Source organism: Taudactylus pleione, unplaced genomic scaffold, assembly GCF_031769625.1.
Source record: "Taudactylus pleione unplaced genomic scaffold, aTauple2 ptg000397bl, whole genome shotgun sequence".
Taxonomy (NCBI): domain Eukaryota; kingdom Metazoa; phylum Chordata; class Amphibia; order Anura; family Myobatrachidae; genus Taudactylus; species Taudactylus pleione.
This window is the reverse complement of record NW_028284799.1, coordinates 7,680,144-7,702,862: the sequence shown is the minus strand read 5'-3', so window position 1 is coordinate 7,702,862 and position 22,719 is coordinate 7,680,144. Positions and strand designations below refer to the sequence as shown.

Sequence of the window (22,719 nt, the reverse complement as noted above, 5' to 3'; positions counted from 1 at the left end):
AACACCCTGAGAGAAAGAGAGAGCCTAAGCAATAGACCATGTAATGGCTATCACAACCAGCGGTTCCATTGACTGTCCCCGGAGGTAACGAAGAACCACTACTTACTCCCAAGGAGTCCCTAGGGAGGACAAATGGAGGCATAATCAAGAAAACACTCCAAAGGATGAACTGGATACCAGAGTGAAGCAATTCCATATCTTAACCATACTGACAGTGTAGAGATCCGCACTGTCAGGAAGACCAGGCCAAGTGTGAAACCCAAGCCAGCCGGAAGGAATGCCAGAATATCTGGAAATCCTGGACACCGGAGGATTGTATCGACAGGTACAATACCATAAGATTTATGGCTGCCACAGTTTGTGGTAGGTCCCAGCAAAAGCTGATCCATGTGCTCTAATCATTCCAACGATGACAAAGCCAGGGAAGCCGTAAGACCACTGTAAGGACACAGTCAAAGACAAACTACCCAGGTCCAAGGCAAAACCAAGGACCCTGAGACAACAGGTCCGGGCATTGAAGCATCAGGGATGGAGTATCGATGTAGAGACTCCGAAGATCCAAGTACCCCTGACATCTGGGGCAATCAGGAGCCACCAGCAGGAAAGCATCTCCGTCTCGATTGAAAACACTTCCAAAGACCTCGAGGAAGAAGGGAGACCGGAGAACACAGGTACACAAAGTGGAAGGACCACTTCACCGACAAAGAGTCGCTGAAGTTTGCTTCAGAATCCCCAGAGCTGAACTGTAACACCATAGTGTGATAAAGTCAGAAGGCCATGAGGGTCACCTCAGGGGGGCCCCCCCTGCTCACCAGGAGATGAAACCTCTCTTGGGGAAGAGACTAGTCCCCGGGATGCACGTCGTGACGGCTGAGGACTCCCGCTTCCCAATGGAGAGCTCCTGAAATGAACGCTGCCGAGATGGTCGGGAGGAGACCCTCGGACTATGTCCGAATATGTGACATACCTGTCATTGCCACCCAACGAACAGTGTTGCTAAAAAGGAAGCCACTGTCCTGACCCTGTCGGACTGAACCTTTTCAGGTTCACCGGGAAACAAGAGTTATGCCAGAGTAAGTTAATTGACAGGGTGGAATCGACAGACGTCCAACTGCACTGAAAAGGATTCGATCCAGACACTGTCCCTAGCAAAGAAAACCCTGGACGAGATGGCCATAGCCACCCGGACAGGGACCGACTTGCCTCCGGAGAGAGCATCATCGTTTGAACAGTTATCCGACAGAAAAAACTCATTCCATCTGGAGATGAGCCAATTATGGAAAGGCCTGGAATGGAACTGAGCCCATTCCACCATGCATCCCAGAGTGTAAAGACATCTGTCGACTGCGCAGACAACCATGTACTCCTAATGGAAGAGAGGAGATTCCGTCTTATGCCAGAAGAATTCTCAGATTCTGAGAATCCAGCAGGGATCCTAGATGAAGAATACCCAGAGAGGGATGCAGGGAGGACTTTTTCCCCGTTGATTAAACGTCTGCACCCTGAAGAAGCCACAGTCATCCTGACCTGGCCGTAAAGTACCCCGGTGATCCCGCTAAGAGCAGGAGGCCGTCCAGGTACAGGAGCATTGGGATATACTGAACAGAAGAACTGTCAGAAAATCCAAAACGCTGGTAAACCCCTGTGGGGCTGAGGACAGTCCCAACAGGCAGAGCCCGAAAAATTGTAAGTGTTGCTGTGATACAGCAAACCTCAGCCCATGCTGAGGAAAGGTCTCTGTAAGTACCCGTAGGCACGCGTCCTGTATATCCAGTGATACCCTAAAGTCCCCAGGTTCCAAACATCGTATGATGGAGCATAGGGATTTCCTCCTGAGCCCAGGTAGCTTTAGGAACTGGTTCAGGGAATTGAGACAGAGAATAGGCCAAAGAGGACCATTCAGCCACCGCACCAGAAAGAAAACAGAACAACCAGTCCCTCACTGAGATAGTGGGGATGGCCTAATTAGCTCCGCTTACCGCAACAACTGCATAGCTTTCTGGATCTGTAAGGCCCTTGTAAAGAGGGCGTACCCTCCTACCCACGTAGCCGCGGCAACTTGACACTAATACCGGGCGAACTGAGAAAATCGGTATCTCCCAGTTGTAGGCCTGTCCCGTCAGACTGAAGAGATATCCGTAGGTTCAGAAGCAGGATCGGCTGGCAGTCCAGGCCTGCTCGGTACTGGATATGTCGGCCCTTGTAGATGCCGACAGTCTACGAAGAAACAGACCTTTAGGCTGACCCAGAGGACAAAAAAGACTTAACAGACTTAGTCTGAGGCCTTGTAGTGGGCATAGCTGAAAGCGGTAAACTTGTCGTTAGTAATACTGCCAATGTTACTACAATCTTGTCAAGGTCAGGACCAAACAATATCAACCCTAAAGATGGTATCTGCACCTCTGCATTCCCAGAGCGCAGCCATAGGGTATTACGGAGGATACAGTCGCAGCCGGAACTCTGAAAGTTAGGAGACTGGTATCCAATATAGGCATTTCCACCTATGACAACAGCATATATTACGTGAGCGACCAAATACATTTGAACCCCCGACGTGTTGGAGGGGAAAAAACGTTACAAATGCATCAACCCAATATGCAATAGTATTAACCAACCATGCTATAGGCATGGTAGGATGGGTAACAACTCCTGAAAGCAAGTATACTGATTTCAGGCAGAGTTACCACCTACGGATCCGAAGAATCCGACCACGCAGGAATGGGAGGCGTAGTAACGTCTGTAATCAGACGAGTAACACGCCCATCCCCCCCAGGAGGGGCTCGTGATGACCCTCAGGGAATTTGGGACAGGAGGCCAAACACTGTTGTAACACCTCCTATCTGGCAACAGCCAGAGTCCCGCTATGCGATCCACCCGCTAGTCAGCAACAGGTAAAACCGAAGGCACGCAATACTGAGGGTGTATGATACAGGTGCAGGTCAACATTCACTCTAACCAGAATGGACCTGCTACCAGCCCTAAAGCAGGGATAATAATACCTGAAATAGGCTTCCCCCCGTGTAAGAGGGAAAGAGCCCCGAACAGTACCCAGTTCACGGCAGAGCCAACTGGGAAGTAACCACAGGGCGTCAACCACGCCAATTAGCGTTTCGTAGAAAACGACATCCACCCAGGGTGGCTGTTGTGGTAATCCCTGCAAGGGGAATGACAGACTATGGTGGCACCAGGGGGAATTCATATACTGCGAAAAACCCCTGCAGGGAGCGGTAGTCTGTGTCACAGGGGAAGAGTGCAAGAAGCTGCGAGATACCCTGAGATGAAAAGGGCAGTATGGTGAAGTAACCCCAAGTGAGGTACAACAATGGGGCCCGCCCGGCGATCCGCAATTGAGAGGATCCCGAGAAAACAAACCGCCCAAGGGGGTCGTGAAAGAGGCCGGCACCAGATGACGCCACATACAGAACCCTTTATGAGTCAAATCCTCCGCACTAACACCTGCAGCACATGACTTGCAGGATAGTAAAAATGGGTGCAGTATAACGCTCTGTCTCCTGGTCAGACATATCTGACCAATCTTGGCGGAAATATTAAGCAGGACTATACTGGTCCTGACTGATGCCAAAAATTAGCTGCAGGGACCCATTTTCAGCGTATGCAACACACAGTTCCATCTAAAATATGGCAACGTGCAGCACGCAACAGTATGTGACAAACCACACAAATATTAACAAGTATATAAATGTGAGGTCTCAGAACCACCCTAAGTACAGCTGTATTAGGGCAGATAAAGAAAAGGGATAGATATACACTGACAGGTGAGAGAATAAAGTACAGTCAGCACTAGCATAAGTCACATACAATGCAGATATATACATATATACATAAACATGTCATATAATATACTGCACTATTACACTGCATTCAACTGCCCAGATTCAGTGTCTGGGAAGGCTACAGCGCTGTGTACACTGACCTGATGGTGAGGTACGCAGGGGGACTGGACTCACTGCCATCCTGAGAGATTTCTGCTGCACCACAGAGATAAAATGGCCGCTGGAGACCTCAGAAGAAGCGTGGCCCGCGGAGGAAGCAGCTCAGCGACGCCAGACTATGGATACTGAAAGGCGCGCTGAGGGGAGGAGCCGCTGTAACAGGGAAGGCTGCCTCCCCTGGCCGGCTATTAACCCCCGGGACGCCGGCTCCCTGCACCGATCGTTAAGTCCCTGGTGGTCTAGTGGACACACGGGGTATGGGGGGCCCGCCGCCACTGCCGGCGCCTCCGGTCTGTCCCCTGAGACCGGAGGCACAGGACTGCATTTGAAATGCGCGGATCACCGCAAGCGGTGATCCGCGACCTTACCTGCTCCCCGTGGATCCGGCAGCAGTCCTGGGCGCCCGCAGAGTCCGGCTAGTACAGACTCTGGGGTCCCGCTGAGATCCCCAGATCTGTACTGGCGTCTCAGCGCCAGCGGGGTGACGGAGCGGCAGCTTAGACGTCCTATGGACAGTCCGACGCTGCCGCTCTGAAGAGTCCAAAGTCCATGAAAAAAACTTTGTCCCTAAAAAATAAAATAAGCTTAGGGGCTGCTAATCAGCTCCCCCTGCGCTAACGGTGACCCGACTCCGGCCGGGCACCAACTTAAACTGAGGTGCCTCTGGCTTGGGGGTGGTGTTATAGGGAGAGTGGACCCAGTGCATCCTGGGAGCTAAAAGCTTTAACTGCGTGGTGCCCGGATTTGGTTCCCAACCTATACCCCAAGGTCAACCCTGTGGACCCCCTATGGACCCTGAAGTAGAAATAGACAAGGTGCCCCTTCAGAGCTGGAGCCCGGCGGCAGGCGCCTCCATTGTCTCCCATAGTTCTGCCCCTGGTGAGCGCTACCATCAGTCCTGTGTCATGTCAACAGTAAAGCATCCTGAGACCATGTGTGGTCAATCCTCAAGAGATGGGTGGACAAACAAAAACCCACAAATTCTGACAAACTCCAAGCATTGATTAGGCAAGAATGGGCGGCCATCAGTCAGTATGTGGCCCAGAAGTTGATTGACAACATGCCAGGGCGAATTGCAGAGGTCTTGAAAAAGAAGGGTCAACACTGCAAATATTGACTCTTTGCATAAACTTAATGTAATTGTCAATAAAAGCCTTTGACACTTATGAAATGCTTGTAATTTTACTTCAGTATACCATAGTAACATCTGACAAAAAGGTCTAAACACTGAAGCAGCAAACTTTGGCAAAACCAATACTTGTGTCATTCTCAAAACTTTTAGTCACGGCTTTAGTGGCTGAGTGTGCGGCATGAGTACTTCCTCAGGTATCCCATCTACCCAGCCGCCCCCAGAAAGATCTGATAATGCAGTATATGAATTGTGTTCTCTTTAGATGTAAACGCCAGTCGTAGGACATGTCCTTAGTACTTTAGACCCTAAGCACAAACTCTAGCTGTATTATGAATGTATAATAATTTTTAAGGAGCATTTGTAAGATACAAAACGATCAGTAACGACTCTTTATATTATATTTTGCAATTATCAATTCCTGGAAATATGAATAAACTTTACATTTTCTAAAGTATTTGTTATACATACAAATTGATGAAAAGCATTCTAGGCCTGAATAATATAGGTTGTTACCCAGGTCCCGGGAATGCATTGTTGCTACTCACCCGCACACATAGATGTGAGCATTCTCCTCACTAATCAGCTTCCACACATTTTCCTTGTTTTTCTTCAGAAGATGTTGGACATAGACCTGGAGGAGAAAAATGTACATCAATCACTACGGGCACCAAGAAGACTGCTGCCCATGTACAGTAATGCCTAATTACTACATAATTAAATGTGACCTGTACCCAAATAATTCATTGCATATAATCATGCGACTCCACTAAGTTATGGAGAGTGTGTGTACACAGCAGGTGTTTTGTGCTAGCGTCAGATCACCACAGTCTTACAGTCTGCTCTACATTTCTAATAGAACCGTAACTTCAGTGCTGCACAAAGTTTGACTTTCTCCTGCCTCGGATGCTGCTATGCACAGATATCAAATACAGAATACGGTCTACATGCTTCTGTTCTGCAGAAAGCAAAGATCACTTGGAGACCAAGTAAGATAATCAAGAGATCCAGAGTTTAACAAAAATCAGAAACTTATAACACTATAAAGTAGAATAAAATGCATGCAGATGACAAGGACCTAATGGAATGAACCACAACAGTTAAAAAATACATACTTTACAGATGTGTTGTCATACACTATTGCTGCGCTCTTGCAAACTTCCCCTCTTGGCGCAACAGGTACCGTGTGATACTGATTGCGCAGAGTATTTTTTTTTTGTGCATCTTTTGCCCCCAAAAAGGTGACTTAGTCGCAATACGATGTGACTAAGATGCACTAAGGAGACTGCACCGATCAATTTGATCTGCAACACTTGTATATCTGTGTGCACCAGAGTCCAAATCTGTATACAAAGTGCTTCGATGCAGCAACCGCAGCTTTTTTTCCACACTAACCTATGTTGTGTTTCATTTACAGACTCAATCGCACACAGATATACAAGTGCCGCATATCATATGAATCAGTGCAGTCTGCTGGAGCGCCTTAGTTGCATCATATTTTTGGGTGACCTGCATCTCACTCACGTCAGGTTTCTCGCGCCACATGGAGTGTATGAGGACACATCTGTACATTGTCATTGACACCCCAGCTGCAGTAGGGATGGATCTGTAACACCATCATCATGACAGCATAAATGTCATGATCTCCCATCAATGTACATGGGCAGAATCCAGGTACAAAACACATATATACAGAAACCTACATTACACAACACACATAGGGCCTTATTCAGAGTAAGGAGTAAGAGCAAAAAAATAAATAAAAAAAGAGCAATTTGCTCTTGGAATAAAATAGGTTAACCAATTTTGTTTTCACACTGTAATTTACAATTAAGGTAGGACAGTTCCTTCCAAACTATAAAATCTCTCTGCACATTTAAAACCTGCCCACCTGCTGTGCAACATGGTTTTTAGAAGGTGCAAATTGTTTTTTTTGTTTTTTTTGCTTTAACCAGATAATAAATTAAATTCAAAAATTGTCTTTTTTTAAAAATAAAGTAAAAAAAAAAAAAAAAAAACACCTTTTTTAAAAGTATATTTAATGCTTTGGTGTAGAAAAAAAAAAAAAAAAAAAACACAAGCAAGGTTTTCCTGCCTGGATAATCCACATACCATGTATATATTTCTTATAGAAGGTAAGTACCAGTTGCGTAATTAGGGTATTTGGAGCCCAGGACAAGATTAAAAATGGATACCCCACCCACCCACCCCCCAGTTATGTGTGCGCGCTATGAAAAAAAAAAAAAGGATTTGGTCACATGCCACAAGGCGTGGCCACTGTTTGTCACTCAGGGCACACTCCTTAACATTCCATATGCACCTTAATGCCCCACGTAGTAGTACCCATTATGCAGTAGCAGCTTTTACACATAAGACACACACACACACACACACCTTACTAACCGGAATCTCCACTCCTGCCGCCACTGTCTGCTGCTCCCGTCCTACTCGGCACTGTAGCCTTCACCCAGAGCGGAAGCTGGAGCTCATCAGTGAGCTCCAGCCCGGCTCTGGCCCTGGGTGCAGCAGCCAATAAGAGTCTGACTCTTATGGGCTGCAGTGCTAAAACAAACAACGCCGCCACCGTGTTTGTTTTAATGTGTAGTGCCACGGACCGCACGTGCCCTGGACTGCGGCCGGTGGTCTCCCCCCTTTCTCCACACCGCCTGGTCCAACAGAGCCCAGGGAACGTGCCCTGCTCAACCCCCCCATGTTACGCCACCGGTAAGCAGTGTAAATTTCCTCAAATTGTAGTCAAACAAACTTAAAAACAGCAATGCTCGCTATACCTTTTCATTCTGATCCCGGGAGAAAGCAACATTGAGCTGGGTAAGGACACCATCCTTGTGAAACTTTGTCAATTCATCTTTGTAAAGAAAATCTTCATGTTCTCGCCGACAGCCGTAGTACAGGACAGTGTCTCCAACCTCCTTCCCTGCAACGCAAAACACACTAGGTCACACAAGCCCTTATATTTGCAGAATACACATTTAATTTAAAAAGTTTCTTCTCCATACAGATTGGTTGGGCAGACACACAAACCATTAATCTAAATTTTGCATTAAAAAGAATGACGAGATAACATCTGCATTCATATAAAGGCAACTTTGAGGTCTTCATTTAAATAGACATATAACTGTATTACACAAATAGAGTATAACACACATGGAATGACATGTCACAAAGTGGAAAAGTGTACAGTTAACAAACGTATTTGTGATGGGTTACACTTAATAGATCTACATTAAAAAGGTTGACAATGTCTAGACACCACATGAAAGATAGTCAATAGGTAGACCGGTACGTACAAAAGGTCAACATGGATGAAGATAACTGGTAACAAAAGGTTGACAGGAAGGTTGGGAACCCCTGGTCTACCATGTGGAGTCTATCTAGACCTAGTCTATCTTTTTAATGTACAGCCATGGCCCAAAGTTTTGATTAGGCAAGAAGTGCCATCAGTCAGTATGTGGCCCAAAGGTTGATTGATAGCATGCCAGGGCGAATTGCAGAGGTCTTGAAAAAGAAGGGTCAAGACTGCAAATATTGACTCTTTGCATAAACTTAATGTAATTGTCAATAAAAGCCTTTGACACTTATGAAATGCTTGTAATTTTACTTCAGTATACCATAGTAACATCTGACAAAAAGGTCTCAAAAACAGGATTTTGGTACTTACCGATAAATCCCTTTCTCCAATTCCATAGGGGACAATGGAGAGCATAGACAGTGGGGTATAGACTGTGCTGAGTGGGAGCTGGCACTTTAAATATAAAGAAGTGTAACTAGTTCTCGAACAGGCGCCCACGAGGAACCTACAGAACGAGAGGCGTTGTAATAGAAAACAAGAGGCTCCCTAGAAGAAGCCATAGAAAACCGACTGATGGTAAGACGAATCCAGTAGGCCAGTGGCTGTTTTGAAGCTGGCCAACCAGGACGAACAGCAACACACCAAACAAATAGAATGTGCTGTACAGATGGCTGCAGTAAAAAAAACAAAGAGCCCAATCATCATCCAAGAATCCTGACGAAGGATGGTGTTGTAGAAAAAGGAGGGGGATTTAACCCCCTATTGTTCCTCAGCACACTGAATAGTACTTGCAACAATATATGAAGACTATATGGTCATAGAAATTCAGAGATATTAGTTGCATGCATTTGCAAATACATGGAAAGCTGCTAGGCCTCGTCACGGCTTCTCTGTCACTAGCAGTCCCTAACATTAGGAGGTTCACGTCCGGGGCGCAGTGCACCCCGAAAAACGTCCAGCCAGGACCCCCCCAGGGCATCACACGAAAAATGGAAAAAGAGTGACAGTGCCGTGTAAAGTATAGAAGGTTGAAGGATAAAATACCAAGATCTGCGAGAGCAATCAGAAGTTACCAAGAGAACCTTGGCCTACTTCCTATTGTAGAAATCGAGGGAGAACAGGAAATGGAGGTAACAGATAGACAAATCTTGAGGTCGACTTGGGGAAGACCGCCCCCCCCCCCACCCCATCGGTGAAAAATAAAAATCCATTCCCCTGGATACACGTCCTACCGGCTGAAGAATTCTGTACCTCCATTTTCTACACCTGGGATGAAGATAGCCATTGCAAACCTTTTTTTTTTTTTTAGAATCCGGCTTACTTTTAAAATCGTCGGACATCTGGATTTGCCAAGACTGATGTACGCCACTGTCGTGGCATTGTCCGACTGGACCTTGACTGCATGGCTCCACAACCAGTGATCTGCTATCTGAATAGAGTAGAAACTGCCTGCAATTCCAATATAAGCATCAGCAGACTCGGTGGTACCCAGCAGTCATGAAAGTCCTGTTCCTGAAACACCACTCCACATCCTCTCAGAACGCGCCTGTGGGGAGGAGAATTCCATCACCCACTCCTATTCTCGTACCCTCCAGTAGGAATATCAAGTTCAACCACTAGAGGAGGGTATCTGAGATGTGGGACTGAACTTTACCCGATGGTGAAGGAAAAGATGGGATTCTAATGCCATGACCATCTTCTCCAGGAATCGAGTGCAAACATGCAACTCTACCAGACTACCTCAAAAGATCATCCTCACCATGTGCTGGATGGAAGTTTCCTGATGAAGGAACACTCAGGCATCAGGAGTACATTTGCATCATCGCAGATGAGACCTGGGAAAATACAGAAACCACCCGACTATAAGTAGTGCGACATTCTGCAGTTATGAGACCCTGTAATGGGCCTTCAGCAAAATATCATCTAGGTAAGGGATTATAGTGATCCCGTTTCTGAAGGAGAGTCGTTATTGTAGAAATGAGAGTTCCGAAAAACTAATTTCAGAACCACCTGGTGAGGTGGCCCTACAGGAGAAGAAGTCGTCATTGATATCCATAGATATCAAGATTTGCCGTTCCCTAGTCCCCAACTGAAGGGACTTTATGTTGAACTTGAACATCCTTAGGATAAAATGAGCTTCTACAAGTTCAGAGTAGGTTTGACCTAGCAGAAAGGCCTTGGATCACGAAAATACTGGACCATCACTCTAGTGGATAGAAGCTAGTGTGTAGTTTGTTGTAAAACGATACTCCCGTCGTTGGAAACTGACAAGCCTGTGTAAAAAAGGTAGGAGGAGGAGGAGACTAAAAAGTCAAGCTTGAATCCCCGAGAAATGAAATCCCGGACCCAATCATCCGTACAATATTCCGTCCATATTACTCTGAAGTCCTGAAGACTCACTTCCCCTCTAGGAACCTCATTACGACTCCATCTAGAACCACAGAGGGAAGATGGACCCGTGAACAACCTGGAGCACTAAAGGACCAAAACGAGGGTTCTGTAAAGAACTTCTAGGAGGAGTTAGACGAAATATAAGAGGATTCACCCCATCCATGTCTCTCATGTAGATTATCATGACAGGACACAGTATCACACTTGCCGCTGTACAAATGGACTTGAGAGTATACTTCAAACTCCTGTACGATGTCTTTAAAAGACATGTCCTCAACAGCTGCTAAACTGATCTACTGTAGTGGGAGAAAAAGACCGCTGGGACATCTGAGATGTATGTTTCTGGATGTTCCCTAGATGACAACAGAACATAATCCAGCTTTATTGAAACTGGACATGCAATAGCATGTCTGTTAATACTTCAGAAAGAAAACTGGGCAGGACTGGTGTGTACTCTGCTACACCTGGCGATTGCAGAAAATATCCTCAAAATCCCATACTGGAATTCGGACATATATATATATATATATATATATATATATATATACACACATATATACATACACACACACACACGTCCTCCTGAGCCAAACAGCACACACTCTAGTTTAAGAAGATGTGTGCACAGCACATATAATATTACTGTATTATACGAAAAGTGCCGGCACATCCTTCTAATGATAATAAAAGTTTTAATCCATCACAAAACGATCCATGATATGCATCCTTCAATAAAATGCATATTCGTGAAAGAGAGGTCAGGGCATAGGGGTGACTGGAAACCAAAACACAAATGTAGCAGCATCAAGTGACAGTCAGTAAATCCATATAATACTTATCACAGGTCAAACCCCAGCGTGTATGCCCATATGCCACGAGTAAGTGGCTGGCACTGCCTCCGCTCCCTGCCTGGGAGCGGTAACCGTGGGGTTTATACTCCCTGCTCGGTCAGACACTATGTCTGACATGTGCAGTGACGCCGGGCGCTATGAAAGAGCTGCCACAAGTAAGTGGTTGGCTCTGCGTTAGCTCCCTGCGAGGGAGCGGTAACAGCGGGCTTTACACTGCCCCCTCTGTCTGACAGTAATAAACTGCTGCAATCTCTATGCTCAACCTGTTGAGCCACAGCTAATAGAGTGGATGAAAGCTTCCATAAGCAAATGGCTGGCTCTGCTCTTGCTGAGCCACAGCTAAAGCTATACCGCCTGTTATAATAACCTGGCCACCCCGCTACTCAGGGAGCCAGGGTATACTTACAGAAAGCTGCGGTGCTGCCGGCGGCGTTAGGGACTGATGGGGGGCTGGTATGCGCGCTGCACGCAGCGGCATGTGGAACCTCCTTGGAGACGGTGGTCTCAGCAGTCGGGGACCCCAGGCGAAGTGCATGCACTTGCGAGAGGGTCCCCCCCGGCAGCTCCATCGTCGCAGACAGACATTGCAGCTGCTGCCTGTCTGTCCTCAATGTTTTCTAACTTCAGCACCAAGTCCTGCTAACTAATTACAGAACCCTGAGGAGGAGTGTGCAAAGACATCCAGTTCCCCTCGGGCACAAACTACATCTAAAACTGAGGCTTGGGGGGGGGGGGGGGGGGGGGGTATAGAGGAGGGAGGAGCTAGGCTCAGCACCGTCTATACCCCACTGTCTATGCTCTAAAGTGTCCCCAGTGTTGGATGAAGGAGAAACACTGAAGCAGCAAACTTTGTGAAAACCAATACTTGTGTATTTCTCAAACCTTTTGGCCATGGCTGTGGATCTTTTATACCAAGCTCATTTGTGACTTTACTTCAAACAGGAAAAAAAAAACAACATATATAGGACTGGCTATCAGTTACCAGGTATGTCACATGTATTAATGAATAAATATAAATAATATGTCCATGCATTGATCTAATTGTCATAACCTTTATTGCTGACTTGAAAACATTGTTATTCATTTTTCAGCCGTCTTTGCAAAAGGTAGCAGCATTGCTGCAATAAGGATAAAACACATCAAATGTTCTATTGTAATGAATAGGTGTGGGGTAGGATGGAGAAGGACACTAAGTGAACAGAGTACAGTATTGTCAAACTGATTATGGAAGTGTATGAAATGGTATAAACGCACAAACAGAAGAAGTCAAAGATTAAAATGATCACAAATATATTGAGATTAAGGGCCTGATTCAGCAAGGAACGCAGATGCAAATGCAATAGCGATTACACGAGTGTCTCATGCAATAGTATGCTAATCCATTCCGATCGCAATACAATCTCAGTACTACGTAAAGGACACCCACTTTACCTTACACACATCCAGAATGTTTAGCAGGACAACGAAAACATTGGTACAAATCGAGTACCATCGCAGCCTCACGTACACTTACACTAGCCCTGACCTTACTCAGATATTGCGAACTTCAGCACACGCTGTGTGTCCTCCGGGCTTGTAGGGCATAGCAGTAAGTAATTTATGCAGGCCGCTGCAACGGTGTTCAAATGCACTTGCACGTCTGCGTTCGGCCGAACAAAGCTGCCCCCCCACCGTTACCACCCGTAAACGGCACTTCCTGTCAATCACTCTGCAAAGGGGCCGCGTAACCGCTGCGATCACAGTCCCGATCGCAATGGCTTGTTCACGCACAACAATACATGCGCAGTATGCAACAATCGACTTATGCGTATTAGCAACTTCGTTCTTTGCAGAATCAGGCCCTATAGTAATTTACAATTTGTAAGAAAAAGAGGCTGCCATTAAGACTTCATATACTCACCTTGCTGTTTCAGCCATTCCCTCTCCTGGATGAAGCCAACGAATGGTGCAATGCCAGTGCCAGGCCCAATCATAATGACTGGTGTGCTGGATTTAAATGGTAGACGAAACTGGGACTTGCGGACATACATGGGCACTGTTGATTTATGCCCGTTGTCAGATGGTTGTTTGTTTCTGAGCCAGTTTGTGGCCACTCCTTTGTTCTGCCGGCCAGTCTTGGTCTCATAATCCACTAGTACAGCACAGATGTGTACGGAATTGGTATGAACCTGTGACATAGCAAAAACGAAACCATGATGGAAAATACATTGTAACACTATGGAAAATCCAGAATATGCAACACCCCTTTCATAATAAATCACAATCCATGTTCTTCGGAGAACTAATGTTCCAATAAACAAACAAAAAAAAAATGTTACTAAAGCAGCTCATTATTCTACTCACAAAGACAAACCTCTGCCACACTAATGATTCTAATAAAAGCAAGTGCTCCCTTGTTGTAACATTTATGACAGCGGATCCTAATTTTACTTCTTTGTCTAGCAAATACCAATAACCTCAACTTATCTATACTGAACATCATACTAATTCTAATAACAGAAGGGAAAACAAAATATCAGTTCGGCGCTATCAACAAACAGCTGGTTCAATGGAGGCGTCAACTCCTAACTGCACATAGAAAACGAAAAATTGTATGAACAGCGCTAATTCTAACAACAGCCTTTCCATTACTTACATTATAATAGTGATTGAACTCACAAGACACAAAGTGGGAAACGTACATGCTAATAAGTCATGTATCCAACAATTATATAGTAATCCAGAATGGATTACAGAGGCCTCCTCATAAATATGTATTACATATAAGATTTGTGTGTCCCTAACGAGTTAATGGCATAAATAAAAAAGTTAGGGATGAGAGAAGGAAGGGGGTGACTGGAGCAGAGGTGTATAGTGTGGTGACAACTTACCTTTGAAGAGGAGGCAATAGAGTAGTAGCGAGCCTGAAGACGTGGCATTAACTCACAAAGGTGGTCAAGTGGAGGACGCAGGGAAGGCACATCTTCTAGAATAGCCAAAATATTCCTCCTTGCTTCCACAACCCAATTTAGATATGATGCCTGAAAGACACCATGATACACATTAAAAGCTAAATAACATATTGTTAGAGAAATTAAAGCAGACTTCATTCCTATCCTCATTCACCACCACATACAGTCAAAACAAGAACATCATCATGGTTTAGACATCAGAGAATGGAATTAAAAGTGTTTCAGTTGATCTGATCATTTGGCTTGATAAAGCTGAACAACCAGATATAAATGTGTGTAACCACCTTAAACAAACAAAATAAACGCTGCAGTTCAAAAATCCCCAGTAAACACAGTGTGAGCAGAAGAAAGTCAGGGAGAGGAGCAAACATGTAGCAACAGGTCTGGCATAACTGGGATATGACCAATAGTGATTCAAATAGAATAAATGCATAAAAGCAAGAGATCTGTAAGGTATTATTTTGTCAATTCCTTCTATTCAAGCCAAAAGAACTCTAGGTTGTAAGCTTACAGTACCTTGCCTTCAGGTGCAGAGGAAGCCATCTTCCGCAGAGTCTCTTGTTCTTTGGGGTCAGTGGCATACTGTGCAAGCTCATAAAGAACATTGGTGCGCGGTGGGTTGGTAATATCCAAATAATAAGTAAGAGCTGTGCGGTACGTGGTAGGACAAGGGAAGGGATGCTTCTTGTTAGATTCCTCTGCAAAGAATATGAGCAAATATATTTGTAATCAGAAATAGGTTTCTGGGCACCAAGCAAAACTGACACGTAACCCGCTATGTAAAACTTGTCACACAGCTGCTTGTCAAGGGACATCACATCCATCTCCAACCCGCATAGTCTCAACACAATTTCACTATCTAGAATCATTGGATTCACATATTCAGAACAGTCCAGCTAATACTGAAATCAATGTTAGGCTAGAATATACCGTAGGTCAACAGCTAAAGTGTCAAATGAAATGGTACACAGAGTGCCAAGAGGGCAATACCTTCATTCGGTATGCCGGGTGTCGGGCTCCCGGCGTAGGTCTAATGACAGGCGTTGGGATTTTGACGCCTGTCATTAGTACCGTGTCAGGATTTGGCAGTCGGGAAGCCGGCGGTCGGCATTTCGACCGTCGGCTTCCTGACTGCATCCTTAACATACAGCCCTACCAGCCGCTGTGGAACTACACATCCCAGTATGCCCTGCTACAGTTTTAGCATTCTCTAATAGCAAAACTGTGGCAGGGCATGCTGGGATGTGTAGTTCCACAGCAGCTGGAGGGCCGCATGTTGGTTACACCTGGTACAGACTTACAGCACTTTCTCACAATTTTCAGTATAACCACTCGCATCCATGTCCCTGTTTTGACTTTTAGTCAAACAAGTATTGAAACAGATTTCATTCAGAGCAAACAGTCCAGGACATCATGTCTAACAGAGTTATACTTTGGCACAGCTGGCTGCTTATACAGCTAGTTGTAGGAGGTCGGGGACAAAGTTTACCTGCAAATGACAAATACTTGGAAGAACTCACCATCAAGGTTATTTAAAGATATAACCGTGTCAAGGTCTGCTCCCAGAATCTCTCCCAGTTTGTTGACTAGTGAAGACTCATTAGCTGGATAAACTGCCACGTGGTCTCCTGACTCATACCTAAAATGGAACCATTTTCACTAATGCATAAAGGATTATTTTTTAATCAGTGAGCAAAATAAACTTGCAGTGGGCAATTATTATGTACTGTATGCCAGTTATTATGTGGTTTGATAGTAGTATATGTGTTCTTTTAACACAATAGAGTTACTCCTTATGTATGTACAAATCCAGTTCTGTAAACAAGTAAAAAGAGACTCCCAGTTATTGCAGCATTACGTAAACAAACCAGAAGTAGCTAGTAAAACAAACTATATTGTTTTTGGGCCTCTGGTTTTCCCATACTCCTATAAGACTGTAAACCTCTGGCCATGCCTGCCTTCTATAATGTAATGTTCACTGTAAGCTCATTTGGCCTGTGCCATCTCTACCTTAGTGTCTCATTTTATGGTGTGTAATATGCTTGAGTCAGGTCATTATCCCCTCCATGTGCAATGTTGAGTGACAGGTAGTCTTTATAAAAAGATAATAATTCACCTATTTATCCCAACTTCCTATACTAGGCTATATGATGGGGAATGATATATAAGCAAAGACAGCTTAGCTACCAACTTATCCCAATTTCCAAGTATTTGGCCGCAGAAATGGTTCTCCCCATTTTTCAGTAATAATCAGCTGCATAACCGAATGTCTTTTTGACAATGTTTTAGATTTAATTCTTAGGGGGAAATTCAATTCTTGATGTTCCACCAGACATCACTGTGAGGGTCCAGCTTTGCAGATTACAGTTTATTATGTTAAGTAATCTTTGCTCATTTTACCTTGCACCCCATAGAGAGATGCAGGAAAAGGAGAAATATACATTGCCCTGAAGTACTGTCACAACCACTACAAAGGTACTTTGTGGCAATAGCAGAGAATTGCATTGTCCACACAGAAATTGTTATTCTCTTGGCTTTAGAATATTTATAGACAATTTGTTTTACAGATTCCGTAACTAAACATACAGTAAGATAATAATTAATTTAAACATGCCATCCCATTACCTGATCTTTGAGCCCGTAATCACCAATTCAAGATGCATCAAGTGTCTATCTCCAGCCTGGTTTAGTTTGCGGTTCACTGTCACATTGGCCAGGAACGGATTTTTTGCATCAAATGGTCTGTAGGGTGTGAAATATTGACAAGTAAGCACCAAATATTATAATATAATATATATATACCCCCTCTCAAACAGGAGATCATAACTGAACAACAGATAGCATTGCAGTCACTCACGGTTTCTGGGTTTCATAGCTCTTAAGGCGGCCCATTTCCCCTGTGTAGACCTTGTTCCTATTTTCGTCTGTGTGCACCACAAGCTCATACTGACGGATGCTAGTAAGAGTACAAAAGGGGACATCGGTCAATGAAGGTACTCCTAAAACAAATATATATCATACCCAGACTCACAAATCCCTACAGTGAATACCAAAAACAATTTCCACTCCAGGAGTCAGTCTCAATCTCAGAAATTCCTAAAGCGACCAACCAGTGAGCCAAGTGTGTATACAGTATGATAACAATAAATTAAATTATAATGATCTCACTACAGCAGAATAAGTCACACATATAAATAGTTTGGAATATGCAGCTTTAACAAGCAAGCTTACAGCGAGCAGGAAAGGCCACATATTAGTGACATTTTAATGCCCTGACATTTAACACTGCGACTAACTGTCGCACTAAAAGCACAGACAGGCAAGCAGCTGAATACTTTATGGCTACATAACCCATCTAACACTGCAACTGAGCAGAAACAAGTAGAACGAGTGGTATCTTACCTGGATTCGTCCCCTGTAGCCTCTACACCAAAGTTTTCACACACTGCAGGCCAAAACTGCTCACGCCATGTGATGAAATCCTCCTCCAAACTGAGGGAAAAAGGGTATAGTTAGCAATGCTTTCCAGAAGCAATCAGTTAGATAAGCAAAGATTGAGATTATTCATGTTTGTCCAGCTATTTCATTATGTTACACCAGTATGCGTATTCTGAGTGATCTTTACCAAACAAAACATAACGGTAGTTTTATACATTGGTAAAATCCTTTTCTATGAATCCATTGGGGGAGAAAATGGACCCTGAGGATATAGAACCTACAATAGGACATTGGCACTTTAAATAAATTCAATCTGTGCTCCTTCGTAAAAATATATTCCAATCCTGATGGGAACTTGTTATTTTCCCAACCAAGTCCCAGATAAATGAATGTAAGTATATAAATCCCGTTTTCGCTTATACTCTTCCTGCTAGAGCTCTTGGACTCAGAAAGCTTGACAAAAACATTGTAAGAGCCGAAGGCAATGTGCCCTCTCGACAAAGCTGCTCAGCCGATGCACCGTACTATGCTGCCCACTAAGCACTCACTGATCTGGTACAATACATCTTCAAAGGAAGAGTTTTGCCAGCAAAAATGTAGAGTGGATCTATCTAGCAATCTATTTTGAGGCAGGGCCACCAGTTTGTGGGCATCATAGAGGACCAAAAGATCAGACTTCTTATAGTCTAGTGTCCTTTTTACATATTTCTTCAATGAACTAGCATCCATAGAGTTCTAAGAAACTTTTCCTCAGTAGACAGCCTGCCCCAAAGCCAGAATCACAATGTCCTGATTTAAAAAAAAAAACCTAGACACCACGTTAGGCTGAAAAGATGGTTTAGTACAGAGAATAACCCTAACTTCATGTAAAACAAGATAGGGAAATCTCCAAGTCAAAGCCCACAGTTCCTGCACAGTCCATCCCAATGAAATGGGCAGAAGAAAAACAAACTGTCATCCATGTCAGAAACTTGGTATCCACTAATTCAAAGAGGAGGCTATTATAATGCCATCAAGACCAAATTCAAGTCCCAAGGCATAAAAGAGGACTGGATGGTGGGTGGTCTTCAAAGCATCACACAAGGTCTGCATTACTAGTAAGAGTGCAAGCTCTTCTGGAATAAAGAACCCTTATGGAAACAGGCCAACTGGAAAGTGAAATAATTAGCTCCACCTGTGCATCTTTTAAAATGTGTCAGTGAGTAATGAATGCGCCTGTGCACCTGCCAGGTGTTATGGAAAACTTGAACTGTTTGGGGTCCTGAGGATTGAGTTTGAGTACCAGTGCCCTATGATAATTCTGAGCCAAAATCTTTTTCTGTGTCAAGACCAGTTCCGATAACCCAGATGGAGATCACCATAAGAATCAGAGCTGCACCTACCACTCCATTAAAGTCAGCTTGACTAGGCCCAGATGGTGAAAATGGTAAAAAACTGTTACAGATTTTTGATTTTTTTTTTAAGAAGACATCGCCAACATCCAGAGAATTACCATGACAGCCTTGGTCAATGCAATGCCTCCAACAGCCTTGTACACTTAGCTATTTGAGAGCATGCAGCAGAATCGCTACCAGCGGACACACATAAATCTGATGAAAATCACATGGAATCTTCATGGCATCTACCAGGTGCTTAAGAATCCCTGGTCAAAGACCAAAACCACACCACTTTCCGCTGGGAGATGTCCAGGTTGAGGGACCTATCTTCTGGATGCAAAACGAGCCTGAAGGGATAATCAGCTTTTTCTACTCCTAGTAATAACATTTTGTTCTGACCAGCTCATGAACCTGGTGGACTTCATTGTAAGGGAGTTCTTTGTGCCTCCCTGATGATTGCTGTTCATCACTGTGTTGTAATTGTCTGACTAAATCCTTAATATTCCCAGCAAGAGACCGTGTCCCTTAACTAGAGTGTTTTGTCTATACTAAATTCTCCAGGAGGAAAAGTGAACTGTTGCAAGGTTAAGCTGCATACACACACAATGATTTCACGAACGATTTTCTGTCAGATTTTTTAAAGTGTAATGAACGATTTTTTGAACTACAAACGATTTTTGTAACTTCCCTTAATGAAAATCATTCAGTTGGTCAGTCAGAATGAACTACAAATGGGAACGCGCATGAACGATAATCGTCCATAGTTATAACTCAGAAACTAAACAATTATATCAACGATTGAATGATAATAACATCGTTATAGTTAAATCGTTCAAAAAATCGTTACGTGTGTATGCACCTTAAGACTTGTTGTCAAGAAATCAGACCCCTGTCCTTTGGGAAAAGTTACCAGGCAGAAGGAACTGTTCCCGCCCATCAACTGGCTAATGATCGGATCTAATTCCCAACAAAATAGGACACGACCCATAGAGTTTGTTGAGCTGAAACTACTAAAGCTGAAATTCTTGCACTAATGTTACCAGCATACCCAGCTGCATCCCCAAATATTCAGACATCTATCAGACATGCTCAACTAAAATACTAATTCAGTCCTGCAAACCCTCCTGGAGTTGCTCCAACCATATTTAATATAGCCTTCTTGACTGAAGCGGAGTAAGCCTCAGTCACAACATAAATATACTCTCTATTTTCTACATGCACCATCCCTAAAGAGCTGTGGAATTAGGGATCAGAATAATGTTGGCCTATGAGAATCGTACAATGGAGCATCCACCATTATTTTTCCTAATTCTCCATATCTCCGCTGGGCAGAGGATAAAAATGTTAGCAAATCTGCAGGTGACCAGAGACTTCTGTTCAGGCTTTGCCCATGGCTCAATGAGTACATTATCCAACTGTGGAGATTATCTTAAACAGCATAATGTCCTGCTCAGCTGACTCCCCGTTGTCCTGGATGTATATTGTCATCAATCCCATACAGTCTTGTAGCATCCTCACCAAAAGGAATCTCTGGGAGTAAATGGGTTTCCCTGGTAAGCAGCAGGAGGTTGTGGAAGGAGGTACCAGGCCCTGCATCCCCTCCAGTGTTGCAGACAGCTCGACGAGACTGTTTGCACTAGGTGAACGACGCAGCAGTCAATTCAAAAGAACAGTGGCAGTAAAAGGAAAACCTAAAAATATGGGCTACCAAAGAACAAAAAAGCATAGTTATAAGAGATGAGCACAAACAGAATGAATAAAAACAGTGCCAAAGTACTCATGTACTACTACATCCCCGTAGTCCAGTTTCCACAAAGAGGATGCATCACCATCCTGTTTTCCTCATCCCTAATTGATTTTGATCGCAAAGAGGATGTAAGACTATATAAATGAATGATATACAAGGATTTCTCTAATAGTTCTCAAGGTTATAATACTCACTTGCCGTCATCATCACCCATTCCAACTTCAAAGATTCTCTCAGCTCCCAACTCTTCCAACCTTTTGTCCACATATTTACCCATGGCATTAAAGTGCTCATAAGTCTTGTTTCCAAGACCAAACACCTAGGAGATAAAGAGAACACCACACTTATTAAAAGGACAAAGTAGATATTGACACTTGTAACGTCCTGTTAAATAGCCTAAAGTAGTGTACTTGTAGAATGACTGTTGCCCTCCTGTTTTCTTGCATACAATTAGCAGGACCCCTTCCAGAGGCGGTTCAAGGGGTGGGTTGGCAGGACTATTGCCCGGGGCACTGCAGCCTATAGGCGTAGCCAGTCACCCCGCCAGCACTGCCGCTGTCTTGACTCCTACTGACCAGTAGCCGCTGGGCTACGTAGAATAGAGTCTCCTTCTGCGCATGCGCAGCTCACTGCCGCGTCTCTGCTCCACACTGTGCTGCAGAGGAAGAGGATCAGACAGTCCAAGATGAAGGCAAGTTGAAGGGGTGGGGCAGGGGTTGGAGTGAGAGGGGGCAGGAGGCTGGAGTGAGAGGAGGCTGGAGGAGATAGAGGGCAGGAGGTAAAACTAGAGGCCACAAGCCTGGTTGAACCACTGTTGTAGGATGAAGACATTGGTTACATTACAACACAAACGGGCATCTTCTGGACCATGTGGGAGGATAAATTTCTTCAGAGGTTCCCCAGTGCAGACCCCTTGGGATTCCACACTTATAATCCAAAAGAAAGTAGTAGAGTGCACTCACCAGGTACTTTTCTAAACCAACTTTATCATTAAAAAGTTGTATAGCATTTGGCTATAACCTGGCCTTCCTCAGGACAAAGCCCACATCAAATAAGGAGCAATAAACCCGGTTTGTTGCTCCTTATTTGATGTGGACTATGTCCTACAGAAAACCAGGTTATGGGCGAAACATCAACTGCACTATGCCATACCACTTTTGAAGAATAAAGTCTGTTTCGACACACACACACACACACACACACACACACACACACACACACACACACACCCCCCCCCCCCCCCCCCCCCCCCCCCCAACACAGGGACATTTTTCCCAGGGCACTACTTGGTATAGAGCCAGCCCTGACCCTCCCTACCCTTTATTTTCAGGTCTGCATTTATTTTGCCCATTTTGTATGTCTGTTTCATAAATGGCTTGCTTTCAGCACTGCCTGGAGCTGTGAATCACTGTGGCAACTTAAAAAATATGAGATATGGTAAGAACTTACCCTTGTTATCTCTATTTCTACGAAGTCCATAGGGTTCCACAGGATACCTTGGGGTATAGGTGTGACGTCAGTCATCGGGCACCATAGAGTTAAGCTTTCAGCCTCCCAGGATGCACTAGGGTCC

The 22,719-nt window shown here is 44.4% G+C and overlaps 1 protein-coding gene across 1 annotated transcript in view; it reads right to left on the bottom strand.

Annotated features, from left to right (window-relative positions):
• The window catches only part of POR (cytochrome p450 oxidoreductase), a 79,927-nt gene that overhangs the window by 5,795 nt on the left and 51,413 nt on the right, over nucleotides 1-22,719 (bottom strand). The window contains exons 7-16 of the mRNA XM_088446392.1: nucleotides 21,341-21,465; nucleotides 17,988-18,077; nucleotides 17,443-17,541; nucleotides 17,211-17,327; nucleotides 16,106-16,224; nucleotides 15,102-15,283; nucleotides 14,505-14,654; nucleotides 13,535-13,802; nucleotides 7,872-8,017; nucleotides 5,631-5,716 (exon numbers count right to left, since the gene is read on the bottom strand). Of these exons, the coding sequence (XP_088302518.1) occupies nucleotides 5,631-5,716; nucleotides 7,872-8,017; nucleotides 13,535-13,802; nucleotides 14,505-14,654; nucleotides 15,102-15,283; nucleotides 16,106-16,224; nucleotides 17,211-17,327; nucleotides 17,443-17,541; nucleotides 17,988-18,077; nucleotides 21,341-21,465 (1,382 nt within the window). The remainder of the gene's footprint in view (nucleotides 1-5,630; nucleotides 5,717-7,871; nucleotides 8,018-13,534; nucleotides 13,803-14,504; nucleotides 14,655-15,101; nucleotides 15,284-16,105; nucleotides 16,225-17,210; nucleotides 17,328-17,442; nucleotides 17,542-17,987; nucleotides 18,078-21,340; nucleotides 21,466-22,719) is intronic.